This window comes from Pipra filicauda, unplaced genomic scaffold (genome assembly GCF_003945595.2).
Source record: "Pipra filicauda isolate LSUMZ 115617 unplaced genomic scaffold, ASM394559v2 scaffold480_size458065_pilon, whole genome shotgun sequence".
NCBI lineage: Eukaryota > Metazoa > Chordata > Aves > Passeriformes > Pipridae > Pipra > Pipra filicauda.
In genome coordinates, this window is record NW_024104621.1 from 120991 (window position 1) to 146934 (window position 25944).

The window sequence follows — 25944 nt, forward strand, 5'->3', positions numbered from 1 at the left end:
TGTGGGGGCGTGGTTAGGGGCGGGGCTGTAAGATCGGGGCGTGGTCTATGCCGATAAGGGTGTGGCTTGTGCCGGCGGGGGCGGGCCTTAAAGAGCCCGGGGTCACGGCGGGAAGGGCTTGGCGCCCCCTGGCGGAGCCAGCCCGGCTGCAGCTCCTCCCCCCAGCGCGGGGTCAGAGCGGCTTTTTGGGGTAAAACCCGCCGGTTTGGGGTCTGTTCCCAGGCCTGGAGAGCCCACGGCTGGGAGCTGTGAGCAGCGGGGCGCTGGGGGTGCCCTCCCGGCCCTGGAGTGGGGGAGGCTGTGGGGGCGGCAGTTGGGAAATCAGGGCAGGTTTCCTGTCCTTTGGTTCAGGACTGCTTCAGATAACATGGTGTTTTCGGAAAACCTGTTATTTTTTGGATAACCTGTTATTTTTTAATAACCTGTTATTTTTCGGATATTATTTCATTTTTTGATAACCCGGGTTTTTGGGGGATTTTTTGATAACTTGTTACTTTTCAGATATTACTTAATTTTTTGGATAACCCATTGTTTTTCTTTTCGGCCTGGCCGAGCACAACAGCAGCGATTCCCAAGGATTCCCAGCGGCGGCCGGAAATCGGCTGTGGCTGTCCCCGGGCACCCAGGGCTGTTTGCTCCTTTCTTCTGAGAGCTTTTGGTTCAGGCTGTTACATCTCCCATCTCTAGACTAAATATCCATCTTTCCAGAGATTCATAGAATCACAGGATGCTTTGGGTTGGAAGGGACCTTCCAAACCATCCAGTTCCACCCCCTGCCATGGGCAGGGACACCTTCCACTATCCCAGGTTGCTCCAACCTGGCCTTGGACACTTCCAGGGGTGGAGCAGCCACAGCTTCTCTGGGCAACCTGTGCCAGGGCCTCACTACCCCCACAGCCAAGAATTTTTCCCTAATATCCTATCTAACCATGCCTTGTATCAGCCTGAAGCTATTGTCTCTTGTCCTGTCACTCCAGGCCCGTGTCCCAAGTCCCTCTCCAGCTCTCCTGGAGCCCCTTTAGGCCCTGGAAGGGACTCTTGGGTCTCCCTGGAGCCTTCTCCAGGTGAACACTCACAGCTCTCCCAGCCTGGCTCCAGAGCAGAGGGGCTCCAGCCCTCAGAGCATCTCTGTGTCCTCCTCTGGACTTGTTCCAGCAGCTCCTCCTGCTCTCCTGCCTGGAACTCAACCTCACCTCTACCTGATGCAGATAAAATGTAGAAACATTCCCAAATCCACCCGTGATCCCTGTACCAGCTGCAGGGTCTGGAGCCCAGAGCTGAGCTCCTCAGGTGGATCCGATGGCCTCGGATCCATGAGCTGTGTCCAGCACAGTGACAGTGGCACTGGGTGTCCTGGAGCTGTGACTGATGTCACCCAGGGTCACCTCCCAGCCACACATCACCTCTTGTGTCCAAAATTGTCCCCAGAGGATTTGGCTCCCGCTGCATTCCTCCTCCCGCCGAGCCATGTTGGATATCCTCGTGAAACAAGGAGCTCCAGGTGGGCCTGGGGCGCTCTTCCTGCATCTTCCTCATGTTCACTCCTGCTTCTACCCAGTGACCCTGCACAGTTCTGTCTCCTGTTTCAGATGCATCAGCGTGAGGGGGCATCATCCTCCAGGAGTTTGATCTCCAGCTTTTTCCCTGCCCGTCCTTCCCCAGGCAGCTCCACCTCCCTGTGCAGTTCTGCAGACGCACAAATTCTACCATCTCCTCCCTGACTTGGCTCATTCCTGCCAATCCCAACCTGTTCTCCCCATCACCCCACCTTTTTCCATTTAGATCAATGGTTTTGCCTTCATCTGCCCCCAGGATGAACCTGTTGGTGTTTAACCCACTATTCCGTGGTGTCTCATCCATCACACGGCACATCCCGCAGCAAAGTCTCACCTGTCTCCAGAAGGAATCACAATCCTTCACGGATCCATTAGCTTCTCCAGTCACTCCATTTAACCCTAAAAGAGGAAAAACATCACATGGAAACCGAGTCCCACACAGTGATGGAGGAACAACTGGGGCATAATCCTGCCTTGGAGCATCGTGGACGATGTGGTTGATTTTCTTCTTTCTTTTTTTAACCCAATCTCTGGGGAATCTCAATTCAATTCAACACATTCCAACAATCCCTGCTGCTCAGCTCTGCCCATGCCAGCCCTTCCAAGGAGACCAGAACAGTTGGCCCAACTCTTTTTTGGGATTTAAACAGAGAATCGAGGCTGCTTCTCATGCCCAGCTTTCAATCATCCCCTGGAAGTCAAGAGTGACTGAGAGGAGGCCAAGTTCCTCTGGATTTACAACAATGCCTCTGGGAACGGAATTCTGCCCCAAATACCATGGATGAGGCTGACATCAGCCCAGAGCCGGGTGGCTCACACCAGGATCCAACACTTCTCTTGGGATAAAACAGGATAAACAGGACCAGTGACCTCACCTCACCTCTCATCCCTCCCCACACAGCCTGAGCCAACATGAGACGGCTGCTGGTCCTGTGTCATGGGATCTTGGAATATCCAGGGTTGGAAGGGATCCACAGTGACCATCAAGTCCAACTTCTGGCCCTGCACAGGACACCCCAAAAGTCCCCTGAGTGTGTTATCACCTGAACAACAACTCTACATCCCAACTCAGCAGCGTTTTGGGGGTTCCTGGACTGGTGCTGTCTATTCTCATGAATCCTTGTGGAATCTCACTTTTTGGAGATGACTCTTTCTAAGAATAGCCACCAGGAACAGGCTGGACACACAAATCTGGCCTTAATCTACACTATTTGGGGTGTTTTAACATGTTGTCCCAAGGTCTGGTGACAAGATAATAAAGTCCTCACCTTGTCCGACACGTCTGCATCCCCCATCCTGTCCCTTCCCCCAGAGGGCTAATCTGGTCAGGATAAAGGATCAAAAGGAGAAACAATTAGCAAATGGAAGAATTTAATGATGCTATTTAAAATGTATTAAGTGTAGCCACTGCCTCTGCACCAGCTGCTTTGGCAGGAGCCCTGAGCACGCAGAGCGGGAGAACAGGACATCTGGTGCACTCTCCCCCCCGGCCCCCGAAAAAGAGGTCTGAGGAAACCTCGGTGTTCGTGGTGGAGCCCTTAATTAGCTTCATCTCTGCAGGAGACCCCTGGGACCTCATTAGGCTTTTCAATTAGTGCCTGGCCAGCCGGAGCAGGGGGGCTGAGGGAGGGGGGAGGTGGCTGCAATTAAGCAATCGAGAGGAGGTGACAGAAGTAACCCCACGTCCAAAAACCGGCCGGGAAAGCTCCAAGCTGGCCCCCAGATGCTCCCGCGCCCAGGGCCAGCACTCCCAGGAGTTTGCTCCCAACGAGCCCTTAATGAGGCGTTCGCCAGCTCCTGGCAATAAACTCCACAAGGGCTGCAGCCTGGGGGGTTCGGCTCTCAAAGGTTTGAAACCTTCTCACGGAACCGGGAATGGTTTGGATTGGGAGAGACCTTAAAAACCACCCAGTCCCACCCCTCTGCCATGGGCACGGACACCTTCCCCTAGACCAGATTGCTCCAAGGCCTGTCCAGTCTGGCCTTGAACACTTCCAGGGATGGGGCAGCCAGTTCCACCCCAAGCACAGCTCTGTGGTAATTCCTCACCTGGACCATCCCCAGCCAGCAGACACCAGGCACTTCCCGAGCTTTGTTTCCCTCTGGGAACAGGCAGCAATGATGGTGAACGTGATTTACCAAGGATGCAGCTGCTCATTTCCAGCCCCAGCTCCATCATTCCCACGGCTGCTCCCAGCTCTCCCGCCCGGCTGTGCCTCCACGGGGACCCCACGGGCACCCTGTCCCCTCTTCCAGCTGTTTTGTGCCTCTCACTAAGGCAGGATCCAGCTGTCCCACCTCTGCACAACACGCTACCCCTTCCCTCTGCTGCCAGCACTCTGTGGGATGTCATTCCCTCCCTGACCTTTTCCTCTTCCCTGGATGTGGTTGGGAGGCACCTCGTGAAGAAACAGTGGCAGCGGCAGCACCTCATTTCTCATGGGAAAAACTGGGGCCTCTGGCTGTAAAATTGTGGGGCTTTGGTGCAAGTTTGAAAAGTGAAATCTCATAACTGGAAAATCATGGAGTCACAAAATGGTTTGGGTTGGAAAGGACCTTACAGATCACCCAATTCCACCCCCCTGCCATGAGCAGGAACACCTTCCATTATCCCAGGTTGCTCCAAGCCCCGTCCAACCTGGTCTTGGACACTTCCAGGGATCCAGGGGCAGCCACAGCTTCTCTGGGCAACCTGTGCCAGGGCCTCACCACCCTCATGGGTGAAAAATTTCCTCCCAGTATCCCATCTAACCCTGCCCTCTGTCAGTGGGAATCCATTCCCCCTTGTCCTGTCCCTCCATCCCTTGTCCCAAGTCCCTCTCCAGCTCTCTTGGAGCCCCTTTAGTTACTTCCAGGGAGCCAAACACTGCTGGGGAGCGTCCTAAGCCTCCAACACCCCAGGCTGACCAGCTCCATTTCACCTTCCAGCTCTGAGGACAAGTTAAATCATAGAAAACATCATCAAAAATTTGTCCGAAACAGAGCAGTGGGGCTACCAGACCTTCTTGTCACATCATCCCAAATGGAAACACACTGGATATCCAGTTTTTGTCTGCAACAAAGACAAACCCCAGAGTTTTCCTCTTCTAGAATCATGGAATGGTTAGGTTGGAAGGGACCTTAAAGACTAGTTTGTTCCAATCCCCTGCCATGGGCAGAGATGCCTCCTGTAGAAGCACCTCCCAGTGGACAAATAAACCCTGGAAGGACCCATTTTCCATGGAAAACCACTCTGAATTCAGCATTTTCATCCAGCTGTATTGCTGCAGGCGTGATGGATGTATTGATCCTATGATCCGTTCAACCACGACAGATCCAGCGGGTCCACCCAAGACTGGAGCAACACATCACTGGTCTCACCCTCTCTCCCAGGAGCAGTGAGGCCAGCAGGGTTTGGTGACCAGTTCCTTCTCCTCTGGCAGGGATAATCCCATCCCGTCTCAGCTCTGGAGCACTGTGAACGCACTGGAACAGATGTTCTTTTTCCATATGGGAAAACGCCGAGTAAAACAAAGGAATATTCTCCTGCTGAAGCCCAACATCTGTTTGAAGCTGTCTGGCTCCAGTTCAGATTTAATTCTTGTGACAGGTCTCTTCATGCCTTTAATTTCCCATGAAATGCAATTCAAGGAGCTGTTTGTCCACAGCCCACTCCCAGTGTCGGGGAGAGTGAGGCCACATGCCATCCAGGCGTTCCTCGCCCAAAACCGCTTTCTTGGAACACTCTCTCTGAAAAAAGCTCCATTTTGGCCCTTTTCAAGCGACAGCCACGCACGTTTTGGGTGACACCCTAATCCCCTCCACCCCGGCGCTCGCATGACCGTGCGACACGTGGCCAGTCCTCCTGGGTGCTCCTGCAGAGGAATGGAGCTCCTTCCCAGAATCTGCACTTTTTTTTTTTCTTTGAAAGAAGGAAATTTAAATAATTTGGAGTGTGGAATGGAAACGCCTCCCAGATTTGGGGTTATCTTGGGTGTGACAATGGCAGTCGTGCTCTGGGCACTGGGAGGATTTGGTGGTGGTGGCACCAAGCAGCTGCATGAGCTGCACTCGCTGCTCGCGGCTCCCAACTAGCCAGGACCCCTGGGAACAATGATTTTGGGAGCTCTAGGATGCTCCAGCATGGGAGTTTCTGCTGTCCAGATGATGGTCCTGCACTGGATGGAGAAGCCATGCTCCTGCTGCAGGTCCCACTGCTGTTTGCAGAAGGCATCAGGAGTTTTCACAAGGTTTTGAGAGTCGGCGTTGGCTCCAGATGTGTCCCTGGGGCTCAGCCAAGGGCCCCTCAGCTGGGGGCACAGGTCACGTGCGAGTTTTTGGTAGTTCTGCCCAGCTCTGATACAAAAATCCTCAAATCCAGGTGTCATCTGCTGGAGTTATACATGCCAATGTTGTGTTCATCTAGAAAACACATCTTCCATAAGGACACCAAGATGGTCCCTTTCCCCTCTACCTGCAGACAGGCACCTGCTGCTGCTCCAGTTCCCCAAAAATACTTCCCCGGTGGCTTCTCAGCGCTGGAAAGGGAAAGGGAAATGTCAAAACAGGAGTGAAAAACATCACTGATCCCCAAAGGAGCCGAAGCTCCACCAGACCCAGCAGCTGCAGGATGAGCTCACCTGTCACCGGCAGTCAGGATGTCACCACCACCACAGCCGGGAGCTGGGGGACACCACGGTCCCCAAAATGCAGGAGGGGTGTGGATAGAGAACGTCCTGGGATATGGGAACTGGGAGGGAAATTCAGAAAGGGAATGGAACAGGACTATGAACCCCACAAATCAGCTCTGGATGGGTGCAGCTTGGAGTCAATCTGAAACAGAAACAAAATTGTGAGTTCCGGGGGGAAACTGAGTTTTTTTTCCTGTTAAAACACAGGAAGAGGGAGGAGTCCTGATGGGCCCAAATATTGAACTGATTGAGGACTTCAGGTGAAGTGAAAATCCATTGGGTTGGTTTTGTGCTGGTCCTTTTTCATCCCAATCTTTTCATCCCTGGTTTGGAAGAAGTAGGCACGGAGCATCCAGTGCACACCAGTAACTCCCACTTCCCACCTCTTGAGCACCTCCTAAACTGGGTCACCCAATCCCCCACATCCTGCTGCAGCTCTAGCACCCCAAACTGGACACTCCAAAATCACCGTGTGCCCATTGACAGAGGTGTTCAGGGGATGCTGGACCTCTGCAGTGGGACTGGAAGCCCATCCCGACATGTTTCCCGGGAAGGAGGTGATGCACAAGGAGCGAGCCCTTCCCGCATGGACCACGCTCACGCAGTGAGTTGCAGCTGTAGTTTTATTTCCTTTTGTGAAAAATAACAAGATTTCGAGGTGATAAAAACACAACCCCCCCAGGGCTCAGCCCCGGACCCTGCCCACCCCGGCACGACCGCGGGCAGAAGCAGCACCGATGGAGCAGCACCCCCGGGACAGGATCCGGCTCCTCGCCAGGACAGAGCGAAGGTGGGAGCCGGGAATGGGAGCAGAGCCACAGGATGGGAGGGTTCGGGAGCAGGTGGAGGCATTCCTACTGTAGGATCCAGGATGGAATGCCGGCTCCAGCACAGCACTCGCCGTGTTCAGTGCCGGCATCACCGTGCCAGTGCACGGCACCACCTATGCCCCACGGCAGCGACGGGCAGTTGGCTCATCCCACGGAGATTCCCATCGTCGGCAGCTTGTGGAGGGTCTATTTAATTTTTTTTTTCCTTTTTTTCCATTTTTTTAATAAAAACAGTCTTTAGGTCGACTGCTGGCAGCAGCTCTGAGTAGAAAGCCCCTTCCTCCAGAGTCTGCTTCCAAAAAGTTCAGAAAGGGTCAAATATTGACCAATAATGGTTTTGGCTGCGTTTGAATCTTGATTGTGGCTTCTGCAATGTACAGCGGGGAGGGGATGGGTGAAGGGGACGAGGGGGGATGAGGTTTTTCCCTTAGTCAGCAGGTTTGGTGACCAGGGAAAGGGGTTGTGTCTGCAGCACGGCCAAGGCAGCCGGGACAGAGCCAGGGGGCGAGGAGACGAGAGCCGTGGGGGGCACCGAGGGGAAGGGGATGGGTCTGGAGAGGAGCGAGGGTGGGCTGCTGAGGCTGGAGGAGGAGGAGGAGGAGGAGGAGGAGGAAGAGGAAGAGGAAGAGGAGGAAGAAGAGGAGGCTTTGCTGGAGAGGACAGTGGAATGCACAGCGAGCTGAGCCCTGGCCTCTGGCTTGGTGGTGAGCGAGAGTGGCTGGGCCTGTTCCGAGTGGGTGGGGGCCGGCGCGGCGGGCGAGGCCAGCGCGGCCGAGGGCGTGGCGGGCGAGTCCAGCATGCTGCCGTGGGACGAGGCCGGGCTGGCACACGGCTTCTCGGGTGGCAGGTATGGCACGCACGGCTTCTTGCTCTTGGAGGGCAGGGAGCCTGGGGAGGGCAGGCACAGCGTGAGCGGCCGGAGCCTGGCGCAGGGGGAGGCGGGGGGGGGGTACTCACTGTCCGTGTCGTGGCTCTGCTGCTGCGCCAGCTTCTCGCGCTTCCGCTTCTTTTTCTTGCCCTGGAAAAGATGATTTCGGGTTCTTCTGTGGCTTTTGGCTGCCCGTGGTGGGAAACTGGGGCTGACGCTGCCCCAGAGCATCCGCGGGGACTTGGCGTCGTCACCAACCGCCCCCAACACTCCAAACACCGACCCCAGAGCACGGCCAGCCCTCCCCTGCCAGCCAAACCCCGGGAGAGGGGCCCTCTCGGGGGGGTGGGACCGCGGAGGACACACGTACGTAGTTGTCCCGCGCCGACCAGGTCGGGTAGAGCTGCGAATGCAGCTGCCGCTCCTTCCGCGCCAGCTCGTAGTACTTGGCCTGTTCCTCCCGCGACAGCGAGTGCCACTGCAGGGAGAGACCACGCTGGAGACCCCAGAGGCACGCCAGGAACCCCAAAGCCAGGCTGGAAACCCCAGAGCCGTGCTGGAAACCCCCAGATCCCCACTGGAGACCCCAGAGCCACGCTGGAAACCTCAAATTCACACTGGAGACAACAAATACATGCTGGGAAGCCCAGAACTATGCTGGAGACCTCAAAGCCACACTGGAGACCTCAGAGACACACTGGAAACCCCAAAGCCAGGCTGGAATCCCCAGATCCATGCTGCTGACCCTGAGGACCTACTGTCCTGGGCTGCAGAGGTCCATCCCTCCCCATCCCTCCCCACGCCTGACACCTCCCTGGGACTCCCTGGGCTGGCAGAACCCCAGGTCCAGGGATGGATCCATGGGGAGAAGTGGAGCTGGGCTGTCTGGAGGGTCCCTGATGGGGGGATCCCAACCATACCCGCCGGCCCAGGATCTGGTTGATGGCAGCGCTCTCCTTCAGCGTGCACTCAGCCACCACCTTGGCCCTCATCTCCTTCATGTACAGCATGAAGGCGTTGAGTGGCTTCTTGATGTGGGGCTTCTTCTCCTCCTCCTTCTTCACTGCCACAGGGGATTTCCTGGAAGGAGCAGGATGGGGGGTCAGGACCCCCAGGACGAGCCCCTGTCCCCACGGTTGGCCCGGCCCCCACTCACGAGCTGCCTCCGGGGCTGGCACTGGGCTGGGTGGGCTCCTGCTTGACGATGGGTGAGACAATGGTGGGGTGTGGGATGCCCGAGGGGTGCAGCCCATGGGTGGGCGGTGGGACCATGTGTGGGGAGAAGCGGCTGGACATCAAACTGCAGCGGGGGGAGAGAACAGGAGGGGTGGTCACCTCCCCACAGGCACCCACAGACCCCCCCTGAGAACCTCCTGGGCTGAGAGACCACCAGCCTCAAGCCAGTTAAGTTAGAAACCCCAAAACCATGCTGGAACTCCAAATCCATGCTTCAAACCCTGAAATCAACCCTGGAAACCACAAATCCACTCTGCAAACCCCAAATCCATGCTGCAATCCCCAAAGCCATGCTGGAGACCCCAAATCCACCCTGGAGACCCCAAATCCACCTGAAAGCACCCAAATCCTGCCCCAGCTTTGAGATGGGGACACAAACCCAACGCAAGCAATGCCCTGAGCCCTTGGGATGTCACATTCCTCCACCCGTGGGGACCACCCGCTCCCTCCAGGGGGATCTTCACGCAAGGGGAACACCCTGATCTGGGACTGGTCTGTGCCTGTGCATTTTCTGCAGGGAAGTGTCCCAAAACCAACCACCAGCTCCGGGATGCCCGTGAGGGTCCCTCCCCCTTCCAAGACCCACCTGGACATGGAGGCATTCATGGCGAGGGCGGGATACGGGTGCCGGAAGCCACCGGGAGGGATGGAGTACACGGGCTGTCCTTGCCTGCAAAAACATGAGTTTCAGTGGAAAAAAAATCCCTTCCCAGTTCATGGGGATCCTTGGACTGGTCTCCAGCTATCTCCATCTGAATGATTCCCAAATTTTCCAGTGGTGAGGAGCCCCTCCCTTCCCACCCCCCACAGGAGCCTGTGGCATCCTGCGGAACTCGCGGGGGAAACTGGGTAAAGTGGAAAGAGGAGGAAGGTCTCAGGGGGCTGTGGGCTCCCGGGATTCACAGGGACACGAAGCTGGAAGCAACCCCCGTGCTGGGGCCAGTCCATCCTTACTGTGGCACAAGCCAGCCCAGGGGGTGCGGGAGCTGCCCCACGGCTCCGGGGGACAGCGGGTAGTAGGGGGGCAGCTCAGGGGGGTGCGGCGGCCGCGGGATCCCTGCAGGGGAGAGAGGGGACAGAATGGGCGGTTAGAACAGGGGCACAGCAGCCTCGGGGCCCCCCCACTGTCCTCCAGTACCATGTCTGCCTCCACCACCCTCCCTTTGAGCATCCCAGCTCCCACTGAGCACCTTGTCTGCCTCCAGCACCCTGTCTCCCTCCAAGCACCCTCCCTGTGAGCACCCATTTCCCTCCCAGCACCCCATCTCACTTTGAGCATCTGGTCTGCTGCCAAGCACCCCATCTACCTCAGAGCACCCCGTCTCCCTCCCAGCACCCGTCACCCCAGGCTGGGGAGAGGCTGCTGAGACACCCACAGCACAGCCCTTGGGGGGATCCCCACACTCCAGCTCAACCTGTGACCAGGTGAGGACCCATCCCCAGCCCCCTCCCAGGGACCGGGCTGAGACCACCCAGAGGCAGAGAGACCACTCAAGGGAGAGCCCCCCATTCCCAGCACAGCACCCACACCCTCACGTTCCCTTCACTCCCCCAAACGTGTCCCCCCACTCTGTGCTCACCCGTCTTGGGGTCAATCTCCGGGGAGAGGTGGCCGGGTGGGGACCCCGGTGGGAAGGGGTCGTTGCTGTAGGTGATGAGCGGCGTCAGCGGGTGCATGTGATGGCCGTGCTGCACCACCGGGACCTTGTTGGACTGCGGGAAGAGCGTGTGGTAGGGTGGGACAGCAGCCACCCCCCCAGGAACATCCCCCGGGCAGCAGCGCCGTGGCTGCCCTGTCCCTGGGAGGGCTCCAGGCCAGGTAGGACAGTGCTCGGAGCAACCTGATCTAGTGGAAGGTGTCCCTGCCCAGGGCAGAGCGGTGGGACTGAGTGGTCTTTAAGGTCCCTTCCAACCCAAACCATTTCCTGATTCCATAATTCCAGGATCGTGGGGGGATGCTGGGAATCCCCCACCCTGCAGGAAGGGGCTGTTCTTACCAGGTGTGCGGGCGAGGGCGAGCGACTGTCCTTCAGCGTGGCCCCGGCCGGCACGTCCAGCAGCGGCCACTTCATCTGCAGGTACTGCGGGAGGGACGGGACGATGGGCTCCCACAGCCCCAGACACCCCGGCCCCAAAACACCCCCACCCAAAACACTCCCTGCTCCAATACATTGCACCAGTCCTGAAACATCACCCCAACCCCGAAACACCCCACCCCCAGCCCCAAGCCCCCTCTACTGCAAAACACTCCCAGCCCCAAAACACCCCCTGTCACAAAATACCTCTGGCACCAAAACACCCCTCGGTCCCAAAACATCCCCCGTCCTCTAAATATCCCCCAAGCCCCGAAACACCCTCACAGCCCCAAAACATCACCCCAGCCTCAAAACACTCTTACAGCCCCCCCCAAAAAAAAACCCTGGCCCCAAAAGATTCCCCAGCCCACAAACTACCCCTCAGCCAAAACACCTCCAGCCCCAAAACATTCCCCAGGCCCTCAAAACCCCTCTGGCCCCAAAACATTCCCCAGCCCTGAAACAACAGCCTGGCCTCAAAACATTCCCTGGTCCTGCCTGCACTGGCTGGAGACACCTCAATCCATGGAGGACACCCTGGGCTGGTGGCAAAGAGGTTTTGGGGGGACACAGGGAAGTTTTCAACCCTATGTGCCTCTACAGACCCCAATAATGGTGCAAACTCCCAAATCCCAAATGGCACAAAACTTTAATTCCCAAATCTCTGCCCCAAAGAGTGCAAAGCCTCAAACTGCAAACCCCAAATTTCTGTCCAAAACAGTACAACCCTCTCGAATCTTAAACCCCAAATGGTGCCAACCCCCAAATTTCTGCCCCAAATGGTGCAACCCCCCAAATTTAAACCCCAAGCCCCACCCCAATGGTGCTGCCTTCCTGGGAGGTCCCTGTGCCTGGGGGTGCCCCCCCTGTCCCCGGTCCTTGGGGTACCACCATCAACCCCAGATTGCTGGCATGCGAGAAATCAGTCCCATATTGGGGGGAGGGGGGCAAACACAGGGGGTTTGGAGGTGCTTGGGGGTTTTCCCCGTCCTGGGTTAAATCTTGCTGTGACACTGAGGTGTCTCCCCAGCAGCCCCCCAAAGAAAGGCACTTTGTGTAGTGTCGGGGGGGGGGGCAGAGGCGTTTCCCGCAGACAGCAGGAGGGAGGGAACGTCCCTGGAGATGCCGGGGCTCGAGAATGTGGGAATGTGGCTGGAGCAGCTGCCTGCAGGAATTTCCCCACATACAGACCTTCCTGAGCTGAAGCAGCTGGAAAGAAAACCCAGGAGGAGTTTGGGAGAGTGTTAACTCTTCCAGGGCTGGCAGGTTCCTCCCCCTTGCATCGCCTCCTGCCACCCCCAAAGTGTCCCCTCTGAACCACCTCTTGCTGTCCCCCAGTCTCCACCATCCCCCTCCTGCATCTCCACTATCCCATCTATCTCCTCCTGCACTCCACATCCCATCCAGCATCTTCCCTGCATCCCCTCCTGTGCCTTCAGTATCCCTGCCTCTGTCTCCAGTATCCCTTGTTGCACCTCCAGTATCCCATCCCTGCACTTCCATTATCCCCTCCTCTTCATCTCCAGTATCCCCCCTCCATCTTCAGTATCCCCCCTCCATCTCCAACATCCCACTCCTGCATTTCCAGTATCCCACACACCTTCAGTATCCTCCTTCTGCTTCCAGTAACCCCTCCATCCCCAGCATCCCCCCACTCCATCCCCGGTATCCCGCTCCACCTCCAGCAGCCAGAAACCCCCATCACACCCTCTCCCTGCTGGCACCCCAGGACCCCCCACCCAGGACCCCCTCAGCACAGCACAGTCCCAAAGCCAAGATGAGGATTCCCCATGATCCAACCATTCCCACAGGTGCCAGCACACGGGATCCCCAAAAACCTGCTTCCCTGTCTGACCCAGCTGCCACAGGGCCACTCCTCATCCCCATCCCGGCACAGGGATGCTCCAGTGCCTCCATGGGGAGACTTTTGGCACTGCTGGGATAATCCCACTGGTGTCAGCAGTCGGGACCGGATCTGTCCGTGGAGGAGGCCGGGAGCCAGGACAGCACACACCCGGCGTGTGCTTGGCATGTGGGTGACCCCTGACCCCAGCTCGCCGTGACCCACCAGCTCAGCGTCACCTGTGGGCTGTCACCCACGGGCTCAGCGTCACTCGTGGGCTCATTATCACCCATGGACTGACTCATTGTCACCTGTGGCTGTCACCCATGGGCTCACTGTCCACCTGTGGGACTCATTGTCACCCATGGGCTCAATGTCACCCCTGGCTGTCACCTGTGGGCTCACTGCCCACCTGTGGACTCACTGTCACCCACGGGCTCACTGTTCACCTGTGGGACTCATTGTCACCCATGGGCTCACTGTCACCCCTGGCTGTCACCCAAGGGCTGTCACTCACGAGCCCACTGTCACCCCTGGGCCCACTGTGACCGTTGGCTCACCATGACTCGTGCATTCACCATCACCCCGGGCGTGCCATGGCCTGGCCCTCCCTGGGATGCAGGAGCTGTTCAGGTTTGATGACCCCCCAAATCCGGGTGACCCAAGGCACATGGACAGCCCCACGGCACATGGACAGCCCCACAGCACAGGGACGGCCCCAGGGCACAGGGACAGCCCCACAGCCACGCCCAAGGTGATGTCCCAGGTGCCTCCCCTTGCAGCCCTGCTGGGGTGACACTGGGGACCCCCCACTGCCCATCCCCATCCCCATCCTGGATGGGCGATGCCCCGAGCCCTGGATGAGATCTCGGTGCCCCCCCGCCGTGTCCCCCCCGCCATCATCCCTGTGACCACGCACAGGGCAAGGCAGGAGATGCCCCCCCAATGCTGAGGGGGCTCCCTGGCCCCCCCTCGGGACCCCCTGCCCGCTCTCTGTCACAAAGGGGCTTTCTGGGCCACTCTGTAAGCAGAGAAGGCGCAAGGGGATGGGGAGGGGATGGGGACGGGACGGGCGGGGGAAGGTTTGGGGGATAAAAGGCTGATTCTCATTTCGAGGCCATTTCGGGAGGCTGGGGAGGGGAGGGGGGAAGGGAAGAAGGGAGGACCCTTTCAAAATATACAAAGGGGGGGGAGCTGGTGAATGGTTCAGTGGTGATGTGGAAAAATGACCCCCCCGACCCTTTTCCTTCCCCATCCCTCAGCTCCAGCTGGGACACAGTCCCCACTGCCCCCCTACCCCCGTCCCCCACGTGGGGATTGGAGCTGTGAAACAGCGACAAAAAAAAGGAGGAAAATAGTTGAAAATCGGTCACATTCCAGAGAGATTAGAGCCAGTCCTGGGTCCTTGTTACCAGTCAATTAAAAACAGGGATAACCCCTTCCCTGCCGGAGCCCGTCCCTCTGGGAACCCTCTGGGAGCCCCCAGACCCTGAAGGAAGGGGGACAGGGGGATCCCCTCGTGCCCAACTCAGGGTGTTCACGACAGGATTTCCGCTCCTCTTCCGCACAGGCATCGATCCAGCTGCAAGGGTTTCCCTGGGAAGGGGGAAAAGTGCTGCTGGAGAAGTCCTGGCTGGGGCTGGGCTGGGACTGTATGTCCTAGTGTGGCATGTCCGGGTGGGAGTTTTGTGTCCCAGGATTGCATGTCCTGGTGTGTCATGTCCTGGTGTTGTGTCCCAGTATCGTATTGGATATCCCAAGATTGCACATCCCAGCACTCCATATCCTGGTGTTGCAGATCCCGGCATTCCATCTCCCCCTGTTGCACATCCTGGTGTCCCATGTCCCAGGACTGCATGCCCTCATGTTCCATGTCCCACTGTTGCACATCCCAGCATTGCCTGTCCCAGCATTGTTTGTCCTGGAGTTTTGTGTCCCAGGATTCCACGTCCCAGTGTTGTATGTCAACGTGTCCAAGCACCACATATCCCAGGACTGCATATTCCGGTGTTGCGTGGCCCAGCATCACACATCCCAGTGCTGTGTGTCCCGGCACCGTGTGTCCAGTGAGTGTCTCATGGCCTGGGATTGCATCTCCCAGTGTTGCATGTCCTGGTGTTGTGTGTCCCAGCATGGCATGTCCCAGGGTTCCACATCCTGGTGTCACATGTCCCAGCAGTGCCATGGAGTAGCCTGTCCCAGGACGGTGTCCCAGCTCTCCGTGTCCCGGCATCGCATGTCCCAGGACTGCGTGTCCCAGGATCGCACATCCTGGCATTCCATGTGCTGATACTGCATATCCCAGCGCTGTTTGTCATGGGCCTCATCTCCCAGGATTCCCTGGCCCAGCACTGTGTGTCCCAGTGCTGCTGTCCTGTCTCGTGTCCGTGCAAGATGCAACTTTTGAGGGAAATGGGTGTTCCAAGCTGGATGCACTGCATCCACATGCCCCAGGATCGCCCATCCCAGATTTACTGCCTATCCTGGTGCTCTGTCTCCAGGCTCTGCAACTCATCCCAATGCTGCACATCCCATCATTAATCCCAATGCTGCCTGTCCCAGCACAGGCTCCTCTCTGCTGGGATCAAAGCCTCAGGCTCGGCACCCAGCGGCCTCATTTTAGGAGAAAAAAGGTCTGTTTGGGACCATTTTTCCAGGTAAAACATTACCCGGAGACTCTGGGGCAGGAGCCTCTCCACTGCCTTTCCATTTGCCTGCAGGTGATCCAACAGGAATCACCATGGAGAAGATCCAGGGGATCCCAGCACCCGGGTGCTTCATCCCCACCCCAAAACCCCCACAGATGAGCTGGAAAGCACCTGGGAAGATTCCCACTGGTATCCATCAGCATCCATCCCTCCCATGCCATCTCCATCCCAGGACAGGACTTGGGGGATGGTGACCCCCAGGTGTCCATCCTCATGCCATTCCCTTTTCCAGCATGAATTCCCAGCGCTTTGCAAAGTCCCCCCAGTCCCCCAGTGCTCCCAGGAGGCCCCCCCATTCCCAGCCTGCTTACACAGAGGTGGGATAACCAACAGCCTCTGCTCCAGCTCTTTTCCCCAAAATCATGCCGGGGAGACGGGAAAGGCCAAGCATCAGGGTGGGAAATGGGGGTTTGGGGGATGTTTAGTAGAGCCCCCCCAAACTGTCCAGGTGTGGTTGCTGTCCCAAGGCATCCCAAGGTCCTGGCCTTGAGCAGTGTCACCAGCTGGTTTGGGAAAAAACCCACCCAAATCTGGTTCCATGTGTCACAGTGGGATGGGATTTTTGAGGGAAGTGGGGATTCTGGGCTCAGTGTGTCCAACTCTGCAAAACTTTGTGCTTGGGAGTACAAAGGTGCAAAAACCCCAAATCTGCCCTGGCAGGAGCATCTGGGGCTGCACCCCAGGATGCTGTGGAGGGGGGGTGTCAAGTGAGAATGGGGAGGGAGCCCCAAACAGGGAGAAAAAAGGGGAAAGGGGAAGGAGGAACATGGGAAAGGGGAGGAAGGAGGGAAAGGGGGGGAAACATGGGAAAAGGGGGAGAAAAGGGGAAAAGGAGGGAAATGAGGAGAAGGGAAGGGGGGAAAAGGGGGAAGGGGTAAAGGGAGAAAAAGAGGGGAGAAGCAAGGGCAAATGGGGGGGAAACAGGAAGGAAATGGGGAAAAGGAGGAAAAAAGGGTGGGAAAAGGGTGAAAAAAGGAAAAAGGGGGAAATGGGGAAGAAAGTGTGGGGGGAGGAAAACGGGAGGAAGGAAAAGGGGGAGGCAAAAGGGGAGAGGAAAGGGGAAAAAGGAAAAAAAGGGGGGAAATGTGGGAAAAGCAAAATGGGAAAAAGGGGGAAACTGGGGGAAATAAAGGGCATAAGGAAGGGAGAAAAGGGGAAAATGGGGGAATGTGGGAAAGGGAAGGGAAAGGGGGGAAAAAGAGGGGAAAGAGGGGGAAAAAGGTCCTTCTCAATGGCACTCATGGGACGTGGAAAGAGAGTCCACTTAGGGAGTCAGAAAAGGAAAGGGAAGGTGTTGAGGATACACCAGTTGTGGGGATTCATGTCCCCTTGGAGCTGGAAACGGAGCAGGAAGGGGAGAAAAAGGGAAAGTAGGGTCCCAACCTGTCACCCTCCTGAGCCGGGATGGGGTGTCCGTCATACCCCAATAAATCACCCCAATGTCAAAAAGCAGGGAGAAAACCCAGGAGCATCCCTGCCCCACAGGACCCATCGCCCGTCCTGCAACCCCCCACTGCGTTCCGCTTCCCTGGGATAATTGGGAAGGGAGAAATCCCAATTACAACTGGATTTACAGCCCAAGGAACGAGCCATAAATGTTCCCCCCCACCACTCCCTCCCTGCAGCTGCTTCCCAGCCAAATAATCTCCTCCAGATGTTGCCCATGAACACCAGGACAACAAATTCAAGCCAGGAGACCTTTGGGGGGTCTCCTGCATCCCCACATCCCAAGGAGAACCCCAAAAATTCCTGATGGGGTTATTTTCCCATCGGGATTTAGGGTTTTTCAAGGGTGATATGAGAGTGATGCAGGACACATCACCATGTCCTTGTCTGGCATTTTTTGGGTGACACCAGCCAGACAAAGAGTGTTCCAAGCAGGGACAATGATTTTAGGGTGGGAATGAGAGCTTGTGATACCTCAACAATGGATGCTCATCCATTCCCATGACACAGCCCAGACCCACGGACACCAGGTGGGAAATGCCAACAGGGCTGGGATGGGAAGGTGGAAAAAGTGGCCAGGAGATGAAAAATAAGCCCCAAAAAATCTCAGTTTGGGATGAGCTCAGAGTGGTGGCACTTATCCAACCTCATCTCTAGCCACAGACCCACCTTCCCCACCCCAGGGATGTTGGTGGCATCCACTGAAGAGCTTGGCCCCAGCCCCGCAGAGGAAGGTGAAAGAGGGAACTTGGGATGAGAAGGGTGGGAGGAAGTGGGATGATGCTGGAGGGATGCCAGGACACGGCCGAGCTGGCTCCTGGGATGCAGCCTCAGCCCAGAGTGACCCTGGCACAGGGACACTGGACACAGAGAATCCTCCACACACGGATGCCCTGAGCATCCCTTGCCATGAGCACCCTGGGCATCCTTCACCCACGGATACCCTGAGCATCCCTCATCCATGGTGACTTGAGCAGCCCATGTACACCCCAAGCATCCCTCACCTATGGATGCCCTCAGCATGCCTCTCCCCATGGACACCCCGAGCATCCCTCACCATGTCCTGAGCACCCCCCACCCATGGGTGCCCCCAGCACCCCTAACACACACACCAGCCCTGGAGCAGGATGGGCTCAGTGCCTGCTGGGCTCCCCACTCCCCGCCCCCCCTCCCAGCTCCCCAAACCCCGTGGCCCCAAGTCCCCCCGTGGCTTTTGTCTGCAGCTCCCGGCCCCGGCCTCAATGGATCCATTCATCCCGCTGCATCCGCATGGGGGATCCCGGCGGGAACAACAGGCTCAGCCTGCCCCGCCACCAACAGTCCCACTGCCCCAAAGCCCCCCCGACCATCCTGGGCATTGGGGGGCACAGCTGCCATGGGACTCCAGGGGGTCCTGTACCCCCCGGCAGCCCCCATGGGACACCAGCACAGCCAGCACAGCCAGCACAGCCTGCCGACCCCTCCTGCCCTCTGCCCGAGGCTCTGGATGGGATCCTCAGAGCTGTAGGATTCCCAGGGCTCTGGGATCCCCAGGGCTGCGGGATCCCCGGGGTGAAGGCACAGAGTGACATCGTTGCCAGAAAACACCACCAGTGCAAACTGTGAAGCCGCACATCACCATCACCCCCTCCCCCTCCTCCTCGGACCTTCCCCCACACCGTCCCCTTTCCTCCCAAAACCCTGACACGAACACAGAGAAAGACGGAAAACAACACGATTCCGACCCCCCCCCTTCCCTCATCCCTCCTCTTCCTCCATCCGGGATGCACCAAGCACTTCCCCCGGGTTCCTCTTCCCTCCCAAGCTCCCGCCAGCGACTTCAAGGAAGGAAAACTAATGAAAAGCAGCTGCTGGGAATTCCAGAAGGATGATGAATGCGCCTCAGTCCCGGAACAATCCCAGGGCTGAGCAGAGGCGCCCCGAGCACTTACTTCATCGCTTTAATTTGGGAATCGTGTTGGAAAAGAGAGGGAGGAGGGAGAATTGGGGGGGGAAGTCCTCCTGTAGGTCTCATTTAAGCCCTACAAACCCCGCCCGCAGGGTAATTAGCCGAAGAGCATAATTAAGGAGCGGGATAAAGGGGCCATTGTGTGCAGCGGCGGGAGAGTCTGGGAGTGGGGAAACTGAGGCACGGGGAGGGTTCAGAGCCGGCAAGGATTGGATTAACCCAGCAGCTGCACAGAGCAACACGGAGAAGCCAAAAAGTGTGAAAAAATCCTTCTTTTCCTTAATATTTTCCAGGTGGGGAAGGAAGGCGGCACTGATGGGGGAGGTAAATCCTAAATAAACCAGCAAATCCCAAACCGGTGCAGGAGGAAGGAAGAACTGCCACAGTCCAGAGACGCAGAGCATTGAATGAGCCCCCCCGAGCCAGAAACCCCCCCCATCCCGACACTTCCATCCACATCCCAACACCAAAACCCTCCACGCTCTGCCAGAGCTGCCAGCAAGACCCGCCCAGTTTTCGGAGCAACCCTTTTCCCTGCCAAAAATCTGTATTTTAATCATTTTCCTTGGCAGCAGTGCAGTTAAGGATCTATTTTCTTTAGGAGACAGATACAGCTCTGTATCCTCGGGAATTCATAACAGGAATGGTGCAAAAAAAAGCCGAAATAAGCCCAGGTTACGGATTTTTCCCTCATTTATTTTGGGATCACAGCCCGCCAAGGCTCATTAATTACATGAAGGTGCATTAATTACACAGGCATGGCAGAGCTATTTGGATGGAATTCCATGCCTGAGGAAGGGTTGGATTTATTTAAATCCTCGCCTCCAGACTCGAATTCCTGGGGTTAAACTGGTTTATTTTGGGAATAATGCCAATCCTGTGCACGGTCTCAGCTTCGCCTCTATGGCAGTGCCATGCCTGGTTCCCATCCCCTTCCCAAGCTGGATGAGATTCCCATGCTGGGATGAGATTTTACCCCTGTATGGATCCGGCTAATTCTGGGTTTGGGATAAAACCCATCAACTCCACATGATCCTGATGGAATGGATCCAGTGTGGTGGCAACAGAGATTTGCATCCATCCAGTTCATGCATGTCCAGAGTTTTCCCTTCCATCCCACCTTGGAGACCTTTGTGTCATTGGGAATGATCCCAAGGAGCCAAACACAGGCTCAGGGGTCCCCAATTCCTGATTCCCCCTGGGGAAAACTGGGCTGAAACGCTGCTCCAAACACCAATGCCATCAGTAGGTTCCAACAAATTCCTTCACCGTCTGAGTGGAGCCCCAGAAATACCCCCCAGACAGAAATTGCCAGGGAAGTGATACTGGGGTGGGTGGCCACTTGCCAAATTTCAGGATTCTGTTTGGAAATAACCCAGGAGCAAAGTGAATACACCCAGACGAAGGGCAGGAGCATCCATCTGTTGGGGGGTTGGCACAAGGACGGGCCTTCTCCCAGTCTGGGGTGCAGGAAGGCACTGTGTATCCAGATTCCCAAATATTTCTCATATTTCCATCAATTTCCCAGATTCCTAAAGACTTCATAGTGAAGAGCTGTGAAAGCAGTGCTTCCCTACCCAGTATTCAAAAAAAGTGCTCAAGTGGTTTGGCTGCCGTCAGATTGAACCCATGGATACATCTGTGCCCAGGATCCATCACCTTCCTGGCCATCTCCTCAGAGCATCTCCTGGCCACAGAGATTATTTGGGGTGTGGGTTTTTTTCCCCCAAAATCTCCCCTTTCCGTGCAGTTCGATCCACAGCTCTTGGCTGCAGGACGTGAGGACGGGACGCCACCACCACCACCGGGATCCTGCAGATCAGCTCATTTCCTCCAAGGCTGGGGTGAGAAAAGAAGGAAATGGAAGAAGAGCTCCCAGTGCAGCCTGTGCCTCCTGCCACCCCGGCGCTCCGCGTGTCCGGGCTCGTCCGCAGCCTCCCGGGATGCAGACGGGTGGCGGGTTTGGCTCCGTGAGCTCGGTGCCCTCGGGCGACGCTTCACGTGGGGATGTGGGGATGCTGCACCCGGCTGGATCCAGCGTGGAATTGGAGAGGTGCATCCACACGGATCCAACAGAGGATCGGGAAGGCTGTGCCTGGATGTCTCCGGCACAGGATTGGGGTTGCTGTGTCTGGATTGATCTGGTACAAGATGGAGGATTCTGAGCCCAGTTGGATCCACTATGGGATCAAGAATGTTGTGCCTGGCTGGATTCAATGTGGAATCAGGGATGCTGTGCCCAGGTGGATCTGGTATAGGATCAAGGATGCTGAGCCTGGCCAGATTAAGTATGAGGTCAAGGATGTCATGCCCATCAGGATCTGGTTTGGGATTGAGGATGCTGCACTGACTGGATCCGCTGTGGGACTGAGGATGCTGCACCCAAAAGGATCCAGTGTAGGGTCAAGGATGCTGTGCCTGCCTGGATTCAGTACAGGGTTGAGGACATTCTGTCCTGCCAGATCTAGAACGAGATTGGGGATCTTCTACCTGCCGGGATCCAGTATGGGATCAAGGATGATGAGCTTGGTCTGATGCAGTGCAGGACCTCTGTCCTGCCAGAGCCAGCACAGGATTGCGGATGCTGTGCCTGGCCAGAACCAGAATGGCATCGAGGATGCTGTGCCCAGATGGATCTGATGTGGCACTGGGGATGCTGTGCCCAGCCAGATCCCACCCAGCCTCAGCAGCATGACAACGTCCAGGGTTCAGTCCTGGGATCCAGGGCACCTCTGCTCCGGTGGGAGCCCATGGACAGGGGGCTTGTGACTGGCACAGAGCTCGGCCCCTCTCAGTGCCCGAGGGGTCCAGCCCGGCCTCACCCGGCGGTGCCACAACATTCACCAGCCCCCCCACTACCCCCAGTTTGCCCTCCCTCCCTGATAACCCTCACTCACTTGGCTCCACGAAGAGGCCCCAATCAGTCAGGATTCAGCCCCAATCTGCACTTTCCCAACCCCACTCATCCCTCCAAAACATCCGGGAGGCACTCCAGCCCCTGTTAATTAATCCCCTTTCTGGGATTCATTAAATCATCATTAGTGGCTGCTTGTGACGGATCCCAACACCAATCCCTTCTCATTATCCCGGATTCCTCGCCAGTGTTTGGCATCGCGGCCAGAGGTGCATCATCCCCAAAACCTCATAATCCTAAAAGTGACAAATTGAGAATACAACCTTTATCCAGCCACCGGCCAAACACCGTGATAATTAGCTAATCCACCCTCCCAATCCCGGGATTTGAGCTCCACGGCCACCCCAACCAGTTGCTTCCAGGAAAGCAAAAGTAGGAAAACCCTAAAAATACAGAAAACTCTCCACGCGACACTAGCTGGATTCTGGGATTTCAAACCGTTATAAATGCCACAACTGTTGTTATCCCATATATATCCCATATGGGAACGTGGTTTCCTATGGATACTGGGGAAACAATATGTGGAAAAGCATCGCCGGAGCAAGAAATACCCCTGGACAATTCAGGAATGGGCTGTGATGCTCCAGCCCAGGATGCAGTGGGTACCACAGCCGGAGTCCCCATCCCTCCCAGAAGGCTGAGGACCCCCCAGGGGGCTGAGAATTCTGTCTGTGTCCCCCCCCCCCCATCCCAGGATGGCACCAGGAGGGGAAACTGAGGCAGGGAAGGGCCTCATACAAGGTAGGGAACACCTTATATACCTTTATACACCTAAAACACCTTTATATCCCTAAAATTACTTTAGGGTACTGCCCAGGAACGTGAATGGGATGGTTTGGGGATCGAGGGACACTGCTGGGACAGGAGCGTGTGAGTCCCCCTCTCCATCCCCCCCTCCTCCCCCCGAAATTCTCGCTCAATTTGCTTAATCACTTCTCCCCACACGGGAGAATGTCGGCCCATTAACGGCTTTAAAACCCTTTTAAATGAGAAAAGCGGCAGCTCAGGGTCAGGTTTCGGGGCGGATCTCCCGGGGTGAGGCCCCCCCCAAACTCCCCACCCCTCCCACCCCAAAGGGGTTAAGTGAAGGGAATAACCCTAATTTCTTGGGGGGTTTATTTAGCACCACGTGGTCGTTTTCCTGCGGGACGGGCTGTGAGGCTTGGGGGGGGTCTGAGCATCCCCAAAAGGTGGTAGAGAGGTGTTAGGAGGGGGCCTGGGGGGGCACTTACGGTGCGGGCGCCGCCGGGGGAGAGGGCTCCGTTGGCGAGGTAGGGGCTACCCAACTCGGGGAGCATCAGGAAGGGGTAGCCGGGATAGGGGGGGCCCTTAAAAAAAACCCCATCTTGTTGTCGTCTGACCACTGGGGAGAGAAGGAAAGGGGAGGTCAGGAGGCAGAGGGGTGGGGGGGGCACCCATGGAGGGAGGCAAGGCAGGGTGCATGGTGGGGCCTGGGGAGGTCCCTCTGGGAATGCCAAAGTCCCTTGGGATGTCCTTGGTTCTTCGCGGGGGGGTCCCCATTTAGGGGGGGCGGGTAGGTCCTTCTGGGGGTGCCGAGTGCCCAGTGTCCTTCTGGGGGGTCCTTTCTTCTTCTGGGGGAGTTGTTTCCACTTGTAGGGGGTCCTAGGCAGGTCTCTCTGGGGTGCCCAAGTCACTTTGTGGGAGTCCTTGGTATTCCCGGGGGATGGTCCGCACGTGGGAAGCCGTGAGTAAGGTCCCTCTGCGGGTGCCCGAGTCGCTTTGGGGGTCCAAGTCCCTTGGGGGGTGTCCTTGATTTTTCTAGGGAGGTCCCCACTTGGGGGGACCTGGGTAGGTCCCTCTAGGGGTGTCCAAGTCCCTTAGGGGTCCTTGGTTCTTCGGGGAGGCAGGGGGGGTGTCCCGACTTGGTAGGGGCCCGGATAGGTCCCTCTCGGGGTGCCCAAGTCTCTCGGGGGTGTCCTTGGTGGTTCTCGGGGAGTCCCTGCTGCTGGGTGGCCGCGGGAGAGGGATCTCGGCTGCACGGGGGGTCCCGGGGGGCAGAGGGTCCCGGTGCTGGTCACTCCCAGAAAGGACCCAGCTGGGGGGGGGAACCGATCCCGGCTCCTCCGTGGGACGGGGGGGCACCGATCCACCCGTAGGGGAGCGACTGGGGCCGGTAACCGGGGCGGAGGGGCGGGACCGGGGACCGGGGGCCGGTGGGGTGGGAGGGGGGACACGACACGGGGGAAGGGACACGGGGGCTAAATTTGGGGGACACGGCGGGGGGGACACACGGGGGGGGGAAGTGAGGACATGGAGGGGGAATTACGGGGACACGGGGTGGGCACAGGGTGTTGAGGCCACCAGGGAGAGGAACACGGGGGTCGGAATTAGGGGGACACGGGGGTGGCACACAGGGTGGAGCAGGGGGACACGGGGGCGATATATGGGAGGGTGAGTACACGGGGAGGGGGACACGGGGGGGGGGAACCGGGAGACACACGAGGGGAGACCGGGGGGGGGGGACACATGGGGGGTCCCGCCCGCAGCCGGGGGCGGAAACAAAGAAGTTGGGAGGTGTCGGCTGGTCCAGGGGGATGCAGCGGGGAGCGGGAGGGGAAGGGGGGCGCCGGGGGGGGGTCCAGTACCTTCTGCCAGAGAGTCCCGCGGCTTCTGGAAACTTTCCCGGGGCGGCGGGGGCCGCTCCGCCTGCGGGGAGAGGCGGTGAGCGGAGCGGGGCCGGGCGGGGGGCGCGTCCCCCCGGCTTCCCGCCGCCCCCCGCCTCACCTCGGGGCCGGGGCCGCCCCCGGGGCCGGGGCCCCCGCGGTTCTCGGTTTCGCTGACCAGCGAGGACTTGAGCTCGTCCAGGTCCCCGTGGGCCGAGCCGCGCCCCGCGCCCTTGTCCTGCTCCTCGCCCTCGTCCTGGAAGGCGATGAGCTCGTCGGGAGCCCCCAGGTCGTCCCCCCCCGTCGGTTCCAGCTGCGGCATCGTGGGGTCCCGCCCCGGCCCCGCCGGGCCCCGCCGCCGCCGCCGCCGCCGCCCGGAGGGTCGGGAATGCGCGGGGCGGCGGGGCGGGGAGGAGCCGGGATGCAAACCGACACCGGGGGCCGGGCAGGGGCTCGCACCGCCCCGCCGGCCCCGCACGGGTCCCGCCGCCGACTCCGCACCGGCCCCGCACCGGCCCCGCCGGCGGAGCGGCCCCGCCGCCCATGGGGCGCCCACGGGGCGCCGGCCGGTCTCGCCGTGCCCGGCGCTCCCTGCAAGTTCGGGGTCCCCCGTTCCGTGCGGGGTCCCCCCATCCCATCCGGGCAGCCCTCATTCCAGCCAGAGGTCCTCTGCCCTATCCAGGGTGTCCCAGCTAGGGTCTCCCCCGTCCCATCCATGGGGTCACTTCCCATCCGAGTGCTTTCAGTGCATCCATGGTCCGCCACATTCCGTCTTCCCCCCCCCCCCCCCATCCTGCCCTGGTCCCCCCATCGTGCCCAGAGTTCCCCTATCCCATGCAGGTCCCTGATCCCTCCCACGGTGATCCCTCCCATCTGGGTGCTCCCACCCTGCTGAAGTTGTCCGTACCCCCCCCATCCTATTTAGTTGCCTTCACCCTCCTGAGTGCCCCCATCCCACCCAGGGTGCCCCCCACCCCATCTCATCATCCCTGTCCTGCTGGGGTGCCCCTATTGCATTTGGGTGCCTCCGTGTAGCAGGAGAACCCTCATCCCGCCCAGGGTAACCCTGACCCCCCAGGTTGTTCCCATCCCATCAGGGTGTCCCCATCCCACCCGTGTGTCCCACCACACTGGAGAGTCCCCAGTTCACCCCAATGTCCCTGTCCCCCTCCCCAGGGGATGCTCAGAGGGGGTTCCCCATCCCTCCCCAAGGCAGGAGCAGGGTC

General features: G+C 58.2%; 2 protein-coding genes across 3 annotated transcripts in view; one reads left to right on the top strand and one right to left on the bottom strand.

The window, feature by feature from the left end:
• LOC113995197 overlaps window positions 1-25944 on the top strand; it is a 196712-nt gene that overhangs the window by 47954 nt on the left and 122814 nt on the right. The gene's annotated exons all lie outside the window — the stretch shown is intronic.
• Window positions 7289-25086, bottom strand: TCF7L1 (transcription factor 7 like 1). 2 transcript variants are annotated; one of them, XM_027734632.2, is made up of 12 exons: window positions 24840-25086; window positions 24701-24761; window positions 23327-23457; window positions 11158-11241; window positions 10741-10873; window positions 10115-10217; window positions 9747-9830; window positions 9081-9224; window positions 8845-9004; window positions 8295-8402; window positions 8014-8074; window positions 7289-7944 (listed from the first exon to the last, which is right to left on the bottom strand). In XM_027734632.2, exons 1-12 carry the CDS (start codon window positions 25038-25040, stop codon window positions 7484-7486), a joined length of 1731 nt encoding a protein of 576 aa, XP_027590433.1. In that variant the 5' UTR covers window positions 25041-25086; the 3' UTR covers window positions 7289-7483. The 2 variants fall into 2 exon arrangements, with proteins under 2 accessions (XP_027590433.1, XP_039242315.1); XM_039386381.1 differs by having other exon boundaries at window positions 7289-8074.

What these genes read in the sequence shown, in the direction of transcription:
- TCF7L1 (XM_039386381.1), bottom strand. Translation starts at nt 25,040, where the DNA reads ATGCCGCAGCTGGAACCGACGGGGGGGGACGACCTGGGGGCTCCCGAC. An exon ending in GGAGATTGACCCCAAGACGG is followed by an intron (nt 10,218 to 10,740) that starts GTGAGCACAGAG and finishes TCTCCCCTGCAG; the next exon opens with GGATCCCGCGGCCGCCGCAC. An exon ending in GCCAGCCCCGGAGGCAGCTC is followed by an intron (nt 9,005 to 9,080) that starts GTGAGTGGGGGC and finishes TGCTCCTTCCAG; the next exon opens with GAAATCCCCTGTGGCAGTGA.